Here is a 14,692-nt window from a genome sequence, read left to right as displayed (position 1 = left end):
CACAAGCAGACAGACAAGCAATTGTGCATCCCCAGAACACTAATGACCCTGGAACAAACAAGTAAAACATAAGGACTTCATACACAACAGATGTCTTTGTAGAAAATAACAACAAAATAGCTGCCAAATGAATAAAATCATTTAACTACATATAGTTAATGGCTTAGTGTTTCCTCTATGTTTAAAACATGAATTTGAATAATCATGAGACCATTAGCATATAGTTATTACTGAAGACCAAATTGGTGGCTAGGGACACTGCTAAAAGAAATATGCCAAGAATGAAAACTTAGCATTGATAGAAAACAAACACATTTGAAGAACAGATTAAGGAGGCAAACTATGAAAATAAGATTTGTAGCTGGAAAACACATACATAACTTGAAGGAAAACTTGAATGGGTTGAATACAATTTCTAAATACTGTTCTGCATTTCAGAAGAAAAATAATAAGATGACCTAGCTAAACCATTGGAAAAAATATGAATCAATCTAATTGGAACATGATTAGAAAAAAATCTAGACTCAGACATGGCACTGTATGAGTTTGCTCAGGCTCCCATGATAAAAACAGCACAGGCTGAGTGGCTTTAAAGCCACATCTTAGTCACCCACGGTTCCGAACCTTGTGATCTGAGACCACTAGCCAGTAGAGTCGGGCTTTCACACATTTCCCTTCCTGAGTTGCAGACAACTAAATTCCCTGGGTATGTGCCTATGGTCTTTGCAGAGAGAGAGAGAGGGGGGGGGGTGAAGATGGATATATGATGGCACAGACAGAAGGAAAAGGACAAGATGACCAGAGGGAAGGAGACGAAGAGACACAGAAACAAAACCTCCTCTTGTAAGCCACTTATCCTCATGGTCAACATAGAGCACTGTTACGTTAGAAGCTTGACTGTAATAACAGCCTTGCCCTTTGCCCTTTGATGTGCTTCTGGCAGAGCACGATGGCTCTACTCTGGGGTGAAACAGCTGGGGGTAGATGCTTCCACTGCCAACCAGTTCCTTTCTGCTCTAACACAAGGGGCCATAGTGTGTAACTCCTTTTTTTCCTTCCAATTAGTTGCCCTATGATGTATATAACGTCAGTAAAAGCTGATATTTTACCATTTAAAGTTCCCTTGGGCATCATAAAACAGTATAAATCATTACTTTTATCTGTCAAAAACCAATAAAGCTCATAAAATTAAGTGATGCCTGAAAATTTCATAGGCGTTAATATCAGACTCCTTGAAATTGTTCCTGAGAAAACTAATTGCTTATTGCCTCCCTTTTTATGCAGAAAGGGATAAATTGAAAATTTGGATAGAAAATATATTCACATTAGGAATCCAGTTAATGAATTTGATGCTTTTCTCAAATAGTACAGATGTATAACATAAAATCAAATGTTTATTTTGAATTTTGTAGCATCTTCATGCTTTGTAAAGTCTACCAACTCAGCAAGCAAGGAGTACACAATTATGGTAATGATTCGGAAATCATGGAGAAGAAAAATGAAGATAGGTCATGAAATATCTAGTAGAACTTACTGGATGCAATGCTGTTTGATAACAACAAATAAGCAGGAGCACAACCTAGTTGCTCTGGTCTGAACTATACCTTCCTCCACTCACACAATAAATCCCCTTGGAAGGCAGAACACTGGAAGGTGGCTGTAATTAGATGACATCATAGGGTGGGGCCCTCAGATTGATTAGATGGAGTGACCACAGAGCTTGCTATCTTCCTTCCTGTGTATGTAGTGAGAAGTTAGCCATCCATCAACCAGGGACAGTCCTCACTGGCACCAACACACGTTGGCACTCTAATCTCAGACTCCCTACCAGACAGGACCATGAGAAACTGGCTTTCTCACACTTAACTACAACATATATAAGGAAATCCTCTCTTGTAGGATTCCAGCTCACTGGGTATCTGGATGCGTATGTTTATCTTACAGAACTTCACTGATGGACTGAAAATTAATATAGTACCTCTAAAGTAATTTTGTTCAAATGCTAATGCATGGAGACTGCTCCTGACATATACTGGGAAGGTGGAAGATGCTGTTGAAAGCCTATAGCACACAGAACAACCTGTCATTTTAGCATGACAATGATACTGTTGAGAAAATATTGCAAAAGTGGCTGTTGGCAAGATGGCTGGAAAAGAGGATTTACAATTTTCTCTCTGTACCAACTCTGACTACTGATTAACTCCTCACCACAGGTGATACTATCCAGCAGAATGTGACAATTAATCCTGATTGTTGATAGTATTAGATTGGGAGATACCAGGGAGGTCAGTTAAGTACATGGCTAGGTGTATTTGAAAATATTTCCAAGAAGGATTACATCATGATGGCTGTGATCTAAGGAATGACGTAATCAATTGATTTGTTCAATATTGGAAAAGAGTATTTGAGGTAGCAGAAATGTGAGTGGTGAGCTGATATGGAGAAAGAGAGCCACTGGGAAAGTAATATTGAAGGGTGTATCTTTCCTTCATCCATGATGTTTTGCCCTGTTATAGGCTTAAGGCAATGAAGCCAACTGACCATAGACTGAAAACACAGAAACCATGCGCCAAAATCTTTCCTCCTATATTTGTTTTCCCTCTCAGGTATTTGTTACAGTAATGAAAAGTCTGAATGGCAGTACTCAGCTAAATTAACATGGTTACACAAGAAAAAGCTTTCTTACTCTATGTTTTTATTGGAATATTTCCTTATAAATTTGTTTTGCAATATACAAGTAGACAAATTTCTTATAACAATATCAGTGGTCAAGAAATAAAACACCAATGGCAATAACTTATATATTATTCTATAGTGTTCATCTATATGATAATAAATAGTTGCTAAACTAGTTTCTGAGCTTAAATTCGATTTTGTCAAATTGTCACAAATTAGCCCGTTGTAGTTAGTCACTAACACCTGTAGCTTCTGTCCTTGGGAGACCAAAGCATGAGAATTGCAAGAGTTCAAGGTATATAGATATACCAGAACCACATTGGCCCATATTTCCCACAGATTGCAGCATTTTGTAGAGTCCTATGCACTTGTGTACTCCAGGCACTCCTTGATTCCAGTTTTAATTGTTGGCCTTTTTTAAAATTTCTTTTTGCTTAATTAATCACACCTTCTTACTTTACATCCTCTTTATCAAAACAAACTTCACTGCAAAAGGGGACATCTTTCTTTTGTTAAAACATTTGACTACACAGCACAGACATTGCAATGGTGCCTTGATTATTACTTTGAAAAAATTCAAGGCTAAGTAGCCAATTTGGACAACTCAAGTTTAAAGAAAAGGACATTTTAAAAGCCCATGAGTATGTCATTTTAGGATGACAGGAAATCCAAGCCTTTTTTTCAAGAGAAGAGAACAGAATTATTGTAATTATAGCTGTAACATTGGCTATGGAAGCATTTTTTTTTCTTTCTCATTTCACCCAACAAAGAAAGTCTTTACTTTCACATTTTATGTTTTAAATCTGATCAAACTTATGGTAAGAAGAAAAATGAATAATATTTTCTGAGTTAATTACTGAAAATAAGCACTGCCTGGCAAAATGAATGAATAGATACTTTGTTATTTAAGATTGATTATTCCATTTGGTAATACGTATCTTTTCTTGATATTTATTATGATATTATATACTTTGACTTATATGCAAAGATACTTTTCTATGGCTTATAAACAAAGATTGGTTACAATATAGACCTAGAGCAGTAGTTCTCAACCTGTGGGTCATGACTCCAATCGGGGTTGCATACTGGATATTTACATTATGATTCATAATAGTAGCAAAATTACAGTCACGAAGTAGCAACAAAGTAATTTTTTGGTTGGGGTCACCATAACATGAGAAACTCTATTAAAGGGTTGCAGCATTGGGAACTTTGAGAACCACTGAACAGGAGGAATATATTAAACATACAGTGTTTCCATTATGTAGTAGATGCTATGTATAATATTGATATGCTGCTAATTCTTCTATAACAGGTTGTTTCTTACAGTATGGGAAATGCTCCTCTTGTCTGTGAATGCTATTCTATTTCTATGTAGTAGGTTGGAGGCTTGTAATGCCATACTGACATGCTTGTGACTGTCAAACCCTAGTCTAAATAAGGGTCAAGTTTCAGTAAAACTACTGCCAGCTGTTTAGACTCCATAAAATGTACTATGGATTTGACATCATACTATTACATCAGTAGTCCTCACAAGCTTATTGGTCTGCAAACTCAGTTATGTCACTGAATTGTTCTTTATAGTTATATAATAAACCAACATTGATATAATCCACTGTCAAATCATTTTATAGTATTTTTAACTAAAATTTATTTTGTGATACTAATAATGTGTCAGGGGGTTTTCTACTGTGTTGTATTTATTTTGATGGTATCTTACGAACTCTTGATGAATTAGCACTCTCCTTTTAATTCTTACTTAATAATTATATGATATTATTTCATTCTAGAGTACTGATTTTCATTTAATCTATCTATCTATCTATTTATTTATTTATTTAATTATTTTTTTGAGACAGGGTTTCTCTGTGTAGCTTTGTGCTTTTCCTGGATCTCTCTCTGTAGACCAGGCTGGCCTCGAACTCAGAGATCTTCCTGCCTCTGCCTCCCAAGTGCTGGAATTAAAGGCATGTGCCACTACCGCCCAGCCTGATATTCATTTTAAACTGCTATTCATAATGTATATAAATTGAAATATATAGAAAATAACAGTTCTGCATAGCAAATGTGCTAATTAGAAATGTTCTAAATATTTAATTCCTTATATTCCATCATGGTAACTTCATTCACATATATTTTGTGAGAGTTGTACATTAATTGGAAATTTCACTGTATATTGACAAAAAGTTTCATTTGGTGATCACGAAATGAAAGTAAAATCTGTTTGTTTTGTAAGAGTAATAAGTGCATTCCTTCATATTATAAAGTTTCTCTCTAAGCATTTCAACATGGAGGGAAATCACACAGAATACAAAATGTAATGTGGCCTTAGCCTTTATGTTACAGATACAACTAAAAGATTGCACCATTTTCTAGTAGTATGTAAATTGCTGTTCATGTAAAACACCATTTCTTTTCTTCCTGTTGTCAAAGGACTACAGTTTTCATTATTAAAGTATGACAAAATTGACGGTGCTATTTTAAATCATTCATCAAACATATTAATAATAATATCAGTGCAACAGATAAAGGTTTATACCAGACAACCCTAAAAAGTAAACAGCTGTGCCAGCCAATCACTTACCAGCTCTGCTTGAAGGTGAGCAATGAGCTCATCCCTGTCTTTCAGCTGCAGCTTCAGCATTGAGCATTCATCTTTTGTTATATCCTATAAAACATCAAAGAGAAAGCAGAATAGGCTTAGCCCTCTCACTTTGCTATTGACAAAAAAAAATGTCATCTTATACATGGAAATAATTGTATGTGACTAATGAAACTCAGATTTCTCTATGATGTGATGATATTTCTTACAATACTTCAAAGTTGCAGAACAAAACAAAAGAATATGTATAAAATGTTACTATGCTCTACACATCATGTGTATTTCTCCATATATACTATTTTTTTAGAAGTTAAAATTTTTCTTTTTGGTGCTTATTTGTCCACATTATGGTGCTAAGAAGAAATGTGCATCATTCTTAATTCTTTCAGCATTTTTGGGTATATATAATCAATGTAATAACGTTAATTATACTCTACAAGACATACTTTTGTTCGCTTGTGTCATTAAATGTTAATTCTTTCTTAGGGGAGTTGTTTTGTTTTGAGACAAGACTTCTTTGCGTAACAGCCCTTGTCCTGGAACTCACAGAGATGTGCCTACCTATATGTCCAAGGTTCTGGGATTAAAGGCATGTGCCACCCTGCCCAGCCAAGTATTAATTCTTAACCCAAGGTCATGCTACACTCTCTTCATCAATGATGTGCCTAGGATAATTCACTAGTCCCTTTCACTAGTATTCACTGCTGCTTTGACATTCTCAATGTGTTAGCACATTCAGCTTCTACATCCATATCCATGGCCTCTGTAATTATGTGTTGGTAGTTTTCCAATACATCCACCCTTTACAGAATTCCCAATTTTCTAAACTTCTACTCATGAATAGAGCTTCTATCTGATCAGAATCTTAGCATTGTCTATAGACATGCAAACTTATCATTCATTCCATAGTCTTTCCAAGACCTCTCTTCATCATCCTTCATTTCTTAACAGACAGAAAACTCTTTGAAGCTTTTAGTATATACTCATTGAGCCAAAGCTAATACTAAATCTTTATTCTTCCTTAATATTTCTGACTTGACTGTCTCAAATATGCATTTGTCAGCTGTAGGAGATACTGATTCATCAGCAAATTTCACTAAGTTCATTTTACTTATCTATCACTTCCTTTATTTATGAGAAAGATTCTTGATTAGGAGAATGGCATCATTTTCCATTGTAACAATTATCTTCTTTTTATTTTTTTGCATTTTTTCTTTTTATTATAATTTTACTACTTAAAACAGTATTTAATTGTAAATATATATTTAATCATATTTCTCTATATAATTCTATTTCCCAAGTCCTTCCCAATTCTATCACACTTCTTACCCAGACAACTTTGGATTCTTTCTCAAAAACAAACAAACAAACAAACAAACAAAAAACCCAAAAATCAAATAGAAAAACAGAACCTCTCAAATCCAAGAAAACAAAATAAAAGAACACCACAAAAGAAACAAAACAAAAGAAACAATCAAATGAAAGTACACACACACACAAAATTGTGGAGTCCAATCAATATATGTTGGTCAACTATTCCTGAACATGAGGCCTGCCCTGGAGAGGTTGATCTACCCAGTGTTAGCCCACTTGAGAAAACTGGATGTTCCCGCTCCTAGCAAGTATAAATGACAATTCAGTTGTTAACCTTTACCCTAGTGGCTAGGTTTTCATCCACTCATTCTTTTTAAGAAATATAACAAAATAAAATATAAGATAAAACAAAATCTATTACCTCAAAGTAGGACAAGACAAACCAACAGAAGGAAAGGAGCCCAAGAGAAGGCACAAACATCAGAGACTCAGTGGTTTAAACATTCAGGTATCCCAAAAAATCACTACACTGGAAGCTGTAATATAAGTACCAAGGACCTAGTACAGATCTATGCAGGCACTGTGCATGCTGCTACAGTATCTGTAAGTTCATAGGAACTTCGCTCTTGTTGATTTATACACCCTTGTTTTCTTGGTGTCCTCTACCCCTCTGGCTTTAACACTCTTTCTGAGTCCTCTTCCATGGGGTTCTCTGAGCTCTGAGGGATTACATATAGACATCCCATTTAGTGCTGAGTATTCCAAGGTCTTTCACTCTTTGCATAGTGTGCTGCAGGAGGAAGTTTCTCTGATGATGCCTGAACATGGCACTGACTTCTGAGTACAGCACAGTATCATTAGGAGTCATTTAGTCACTATATTATTTTTTTCTCTTGTTTAGATCAGTATTATTTGGTTTTACCACTGGTCCTTGGGCTATCTAGCCTCAGGTTCTTGGTCACCCAAACATTGTCAGGTATGGATTTCATTTTGTAGAGTGGGCTTTGAGTCAAATCAGTTAATGGTTGTTTACTCCCACCAGCTTTGTGCCACCATTGCCCTAGCATAGCATATCTAGTAGGCAGTGTACCATTGTAGATAAAGGGTTTATGGATGGCTTGGTGTTTATATTTCTCTTTTGATAGCATGCAGAGTATCTTCCTGTACCAGAGATGCTATAACATAAGGGTGAAAACTCTATTGGAGGCACCAGCTCAACTACTCCATGTTTAATGAGCTGTGTAGTTGTCTTCAGCAATGGGGCCTTGCTGTTATTCTGTGAAGAGCAACCTAAAGCCTTGGCAACAGTCTGGGTTTCTTGGGAATTCCCGTGCATCCACAACTCAATTAGATATACCCAATTTCAGTAGTAGAAGCTTTGTTTGGTGACAAGAGATGGTCAGTTGGGATTGTCTTCCCCATTATTTTTGGTGATTTCATTTAGATCAATTTCATATATGTACATATTTTTGGAAATTTCTGCTGTATTTCATTTCTTTTTCAGGGAAAAAGCAAACTCTCCAGAACAGCACACTCTGTCCTTGATTGTCATCTGAATATTTGAGAAGACTCCAAGGTTTGGATTTCCATCCACCTTAAAGATTGGTAGCAGAGGCTTTTTATAGAGGCAAAATGGTGACAGTTCACCCAAGGAATGTTCTTTTATTCTTTTACCTAAATAGCAAATACATTACCAAATATAATGATATAATATAATATAAAGGCATGTGCCACCACCCTCCAGCTTTTAAAATATTTATTTAAATTGAACAAATGTTTGTAAGATATTATGATCATGGTAAATTTTATAAACAAAATGAAAATGTAATATAATTTACTTATATAAATAAAGTAGTATTCATTAATTTTGATACTGAAATTGTTAGTAACTTCATTTTCAAAGTGAGTGTTTTTGAATTGTCTACTTTTTTATGTAAATCAATCCAGAGCATGCACAGGCTTTTTGAGCAGTGGTGTGTATGACAGGACATACCAAAGCTGAAGAAGAATGTTGGGCACTGATTTTTTCTTTCTTTTTTTTGGTCTACAAATGGTGCATTTAGAAATAACCCAAGAATTCTTAGCTATTTACATCTCTTAAAAGATCACAGGACCTTCTATATGTGTGGAAGCTTTGAAATACATAAACCCTTGACTTGATGTAGAATCTCATTTTTACTATAATATTTTTTTAACCAGCTATTTCAGAAAATAGTAAATTCCTGGGGTAAAGAAGGCTTCATTCAGCACAACAATAAAGAATGAAGAAAAACAACTTCAACAAATACTAAATACAATAAAAATACAATATCAAGAACAAGAAATCCTGTCCATCACCCTTAACAAAACCTTTTATAGCTCTTTGCTTTATTTTGTATACATTGAAAAAAATACTAAGGTAGTTTTATGAGACATAGGCTTATTATTCCCAAATATTTGCCAATATCTATTTTGAGTTAGTTCTTTATACAAACAACAATGAAAATGAACTTGTATAACTTAAAAAATATTATAGTTATTCATTCTCTGATTATAAAGTGGACAAAATATTTTAACCTAAATCAAGTTTCATATCCAAAATTATTACTCAATAATTTTACTACTCTTGTTACAGCCAATATTTTTGTAAGAGAAAAATTAAAGGTAAAATTGATATTGGAATTTCCTAAAGACATCTTGAGTTGGCTGCATTTTATGGCTAGAGAAATAGGAATGAAGTTCAAGGAATACAGAGCAAGTGATTAGGCACATCAAGTTAATTTCTGATCTTCTAAAGCCCAGGTATCATGAAGAAAGATATACCAAGACAAGTCTATGAACACAACATCGATAAACTTCTAAACAAATGGCTCATATTTATTCATATTGCCCTCCTGAAATTGTTCAGTAGAAATTCTTGGGGCAAATAATATTCTCAAGATTTTTGAGATTGTCTGACACTAAAATTTTTTCAAACAAAGAGGATTAAAATATTATACTTTAAGTCATGGGAACAGCTGTTTAAATGCCCCTTCCTATGATGAAGATTAAATGGGGAAAAATTAAAACACCATACTAAAAGCTTCTACTTGTCATCAAGTATGAATTGACTATACCAGAAGATAGGTGTGTGAGGGAATGAATATGTCTTGTGTACAAGGTCAAGTAATTAAACTTTGAGATTACAAAAGATTAAAGTACTTTTGACCAAAGCCAAATTTATCTGAGACTATTTTTGGTCTCCTGGAAAGCCATCTACTGCCCACCCCCTTACAATGGGTTCTTTTGCAAACCACTGGCTGCTGTCAATCCAAAAGCTAAGAATATCATCAGATAGCATCTGAGTCCTGTCTGAGTCTTCTAAGTTGTGTGATAACACACCTGACATCCCCACAAATGTACTTAGTAAATGCCTGACTTAGGACTTTCTTAGTTCTATAACTAATAAAATCTCATATAACCACTTCCACAGTAGAACATGGTATCAGGAACTATCTGCATACATTACTAGGCCATGATTAGGCATGATTATCTGGCTATAGAATAGACTTGTTAAGTTTGTAGATATATTTATTTTACTTTATGTATGATGCTTTGCCTGCATGAATGTAGGTATACCATTAATATGCCTGTTGGATCCCCATACCAGAGGCTATAGATGCTTGTAAGTTGCCATGTGGGTGCTGGGAATCTAACAAGCCCCCAGACAAACATTCTCTTGTTTGTTTTGAGGTGAGATGTGGTTTTGTATTGACTGAAGTATCTTTATGGGTTTTTTTTTCTCATTTTAAAGAAAAAGAATATTATTTTTCTACATCATGGAGTTAGCAATAAATCAAATAGTACAATTAGCTTATAATCTTTTCTGGAAAGATGAAAACATAATCAAATTATGGAACTTCTCTCCAATCTACCATAGAAGCGTGCAGCACGGTTGTTTTCTGTTTCGTCAAATGCTGACTGAACATCATATTGAGACAGTGTTTGGAATCCAATGAGCTTCTTGTATAGTGTCTAACCAATATCAGCTTCCTTACCTGTCTCTCACCTGCAAAGTGTTCACATATCAATCTTCCCAGCATGCAACCCCTCAAGCACACCCCACTCCTGGCTCAGGACCAAACACTAGGCAGCCAGAGAAAACTCAGAGACCTAACATTTATTCATATTACCCAATCATAGGTCTCCTATGAAACACTAGTTACCCCTTGCCTGTTGTGGCAGGCAGCTTCCTACGGCTTCTGCCTATTGCTACTCATTCTCAGGGTGACCTTGGCTAGTCCCCATGGGGTAACCTTTGCTCTTTGGAGCTGTAACAAGTTCTGTGTTTTACCTACCAGGGTTATGTGTCAGTGTGCTATGTCCTACCATCAAAGGAATCTTTAAGTTTCATAAAACAAAATGCCAGCAGGAACTTGGCTGCATGGTCATAGCATCTCTCTCATCATCCTGCAACAAGAGAGCAAAGGCTCTTGGACATTTATATCACCATCAGACATAAAGACAATGTGAATAACATTGAGCATTTCTTGGCAATGCATATGCATTAGTTAATTTTTGTTGTAAATGGGGGTGAGAGCCATGCCCTTCTGAATTTATCTGTCAATAAAGGAGAATAAAAGACAGACAAACTTCCCTATTTTATAAGACCCTAAAATGTACACAATATTCTGTTCTGTTGAATGCTGAATTATGACCCTGATGATGAATACAAATATATGCAATGCTTCAGCAGGGTTTTAAAGATTTTTTTTTGTAACTATAGAATTTGGGGAGGATGAAACAGTAGAAAGCTCAACACTGTGTTGTGCAGGAATTACAGATAATGTCGCTCAATTTAAGCAGTGGTTTCCAGCAGCATGAGAAGTCACACACTAAACTGCACAAAGGCAGTGAGAACTAGCCAAGCATACAGATTATAGACACAAAACAAAAACCAGAATTACAAAGTGAGGTGGGGAGTGAAGGTCATGCTTTGCTCTTTTCAGAGACACTAATGGACAGTGACATCATGCACAGCCATGTCTTCAAGTGGTCATTATCTGAATTTTCTTACATCAGAAATCTTTTAAGATGGCTGATAATTGGATTTGAGAAGTATGTTATTTTAGCCTATCATGTAGATACATTATGAATGATTGCTTATGTAATGTATTGCACTAGATACATAATCCACCATATAAGCACTGCACATATTGTATAATTAACATACATAAAAATACACATCTGTGGCTTAAAGAGGCTGCAAGTTAAATTTAAGATCACTAAGAAATCTTAAGGGATCACTAACTATTATAGTATCCTCTATTGTCCAGGATAGAAGAAAATCTACAAAAATGCACAGAACACATCTTGCTAATTTTAGGCAGGCAGAGAAGACTCATATGATTCCCTAAGATGATATATGGCAGTTGCTCTACAGGACTTTGAATAAAGCAGTTACCACAAACAATCTACAATTATCAGAATTTAATACTAGTAACAGCTAGATTAGCTTCAAGTGTCTGAGTTACAATGGAAATGATGATTTGAGAATAATCAACATATTGGAATTTTTTAAAAATATGAAGTACCAGTATATCAACACATTGAAACAAATAAACAAAATAAATACCTGTGAATCCATGGAGGATAATATACCCATAAATGGAAAACCATGGGTGTTCTAAAGCCTATAATCTATGATAGATTAGGCAGGAAATAACCTTAACAGGAGGATTTTAGGAGTTCAATGAATTTAGGAAAAATAGAAATGTCAAGTAAGATTGAATAGTTGTCTTGTTGATCATAAGTGTCAGTCACTACTAACATCAAAAAGCGGTTTCTGGTGGAATATGGGAATTAAATCCATATTACAGTTGGCCCTACAATGTGCTGAAAGTTAAGTGGTGAGCTACCAACAGCACAATTATCAATATGAAAGCTTCCTTCAAAAAAATGTGTGAATAGTAGTGATAATGAAGAACATTAGCTGTCAATGCACATTCTGTTTCCATGACATCTATGAAATTGGATATTTACAAATAAAAGAAATATTGTTCAGTTCTGAAGGATAAAGAACATCGTCCCCTCATCTTCTGTAGTTAGATGATATCTTGGTGACAATGGTAAAACTTTGTTCCATACATTGTTGAGAGAATATATGGAGCAACCTGGTAATCAAGAAATTGAGAAAGGAAGGCTCCCCCTCTATACTTAGAGTTCATGGGAACTAATCTACTCCTACCAGGCCTGGCCAACTCATACAAGAGAGGACAAGTCTCTATAGTCCAGTTCCCTTTCACTAGGCCTAATTTTCAGTACTCCATATCTTAGTACTGTGTCTTCAGTACACAAATCCCTAGGAAGCAAACCATATCTAAATCTGTTATTAGTTAATAGGACTGAGATGGTAAGATACTGCTATTGATGCTCCTATTGATGGTGGCAAGGTGATGATGATGGTGAAGAAGCAGGAGGAGGAGTAAAAGGAGGAGGAGAAGGAGGAGAAGGAGAAGAAGAAGGAGAGGAGTATGATGGATATCACAATGACAAAGTGGAAGAGAAGCAGAAAAATTATGAATGAATGTTTAGGGAAGTCTAAACATATTTAGAGGTTTATGGGAATATTGCAAGAGATTAAAATGCAAGGGAAAGAAAATTACTGAAGAAAGGAAATATTTCAAAAGCTATAAAGAAATTAGGTCCAATATGTAGAAAAAAATTATGAGCTTTACTAGAGAAGTAGCTGTAGTATCTGTAAGCAGAATAAAACAAAATAGTAGCAATCAGTGGTAAGTTAATGTTAAGTTTACCCTTTCCAAAGAACTTGTAACAATGTTACAGTGTTGAGATTGTGCACTTTTCCTTCCCAAATCCACATTTTGTAATCTTAATTATCAGAATCATGTATTAGAAAATACTGGAGTTAAGCAGGCCAGCATGTAATGATTGATATCCTTTAAAGAGAGGGAATTTTTATTCTAAAGAACACAAACATGGATAATGATATGTGATGGATTTGCTGTCACAGACCTTAAAAGTACTGGAAGATAATAGTTGAGACAGATAGAGAGAGAAAGCAAGAGAAAGAGGGAGGGAGGGAGGGAGGGAGGAAAGAAGACATGGAGTGGGAGAAAGAGACACAGACAGACAGACAGAGACTAAGGAAGGATACTATTGCTTTAATGAGAAGCATGGTCCAGCAATAGCTTGGCCTTAGAATTCTAGTCTCCAGAATTCTGAGGAAATGGATGCCTATGTTTCAAGCTACTGACCTTGTGATACTTTGTGTTATCTTGTAGAAATATTATAGATAGAGCTATAATTTCTAACCATTGTATCTTCCTAGAGATTATGCATAGTCAGTTGAATTGAAGTAATATTTAATATTTAATAACATCTCAACAAAGCAAAAGAAGAAAGGGCAGGGGAAATAATGCATATATTATAATACCTGAAACTTCTATTTCCAAAGTTCTCCAAGTGTATATTGTTATTTTCACAAAAGAATAAAAGTTAGGCCTGGGAGTTCTTCAGTCTTTTTCTTCCAACTCTGCATATTTTCACCACTTAATGTTTAAATGGTTGTCTACTTTTGACTGCATGTGTCTTGATATTTGACCTTCACCACACTCTGCTGATCATGAAGTAGGACCTGGCTGAGATGGGATTGCTGCACTAATATTCTTACAATAGTAAAGGACTAGAGATAACCTAGAAAAACACATATAGGATGCAAAATATTTGCTCCAAAAGATTTAGCAGTCATGTAACATACTATCCAAGGTGTATAATCCAGGATTAGAATTATGGTATGTTCCAAAGTCATTGAAGATTATTTTTTTGCCCTTCAGGAAGTAATTGTATTTTTTTTCTTATAAAGAAAGACATTTAATTGGGGTTGGATTACAGTTCAGGGATTCAGTCCATTATTATCATGGTGGGAAGCATGATAGCATGCAGGTAGATGTGGTGCTGGAGAAGGAGGTGGATCTGTAGACAGCAGGGACAGACTTAGACATCTTGAGCTTCTGAGACCTCAAAGCCCACTGCAAATGACACACATCCTCCCACAAAGCCACACCTACTTCAGCAAGGTCACACTGTCCAATAGTGCCAGTCCCTATGAAACTATGGGGC

At 35.4% G+C, this 14,692-nt stretch overlaps 1 protein-coding gene across 3 annotated transcripts in view; it reads right to left on the bottom strand.

Moving 5' to 3' along the window:
* Positions 1–14,692, bottom strand: part of Ccser1 (coiled-coil serine rich protein 1) — a 1,141,750-nt gene that overhangs the window by 630,033 nt on the left and 497,025 nt on the right. For all 3 annotated transcript variants that reach the window (XM_036181695.1, XM_036181696.1, XM_036181693.1), the window contains exon 8: positions 5,261–5,344. In XM_036181695.1, coding sequence (XP_036037588.1) covers positions 5,261–5,344 — 84 coding nt within the window. The remainder of the gene's footprint in view (positions 1–5,260; positions 5,345–14,692) is intronic.

This window comes from Onychomys torridus, chromosome 3 (genome assembly GCF_903995425.1).
Source record: "Onychomys torridus chromosome 3, mOncTor1.1, whole genome shotgun sequence".
In the NCBI taxonomy this organism is placed as follows: domain Eukaryota; kingdom Metazoa; phylum Chordata; class Mammalia; order Rodentia; family Cricetidae; genus Onychomys; species Onychomys torridus.
The sequence above is the reverse complement of the archived record's forward strand: the minus strand, read 5'-3'. Positions and strand labels throughout refer to the sequence as shown.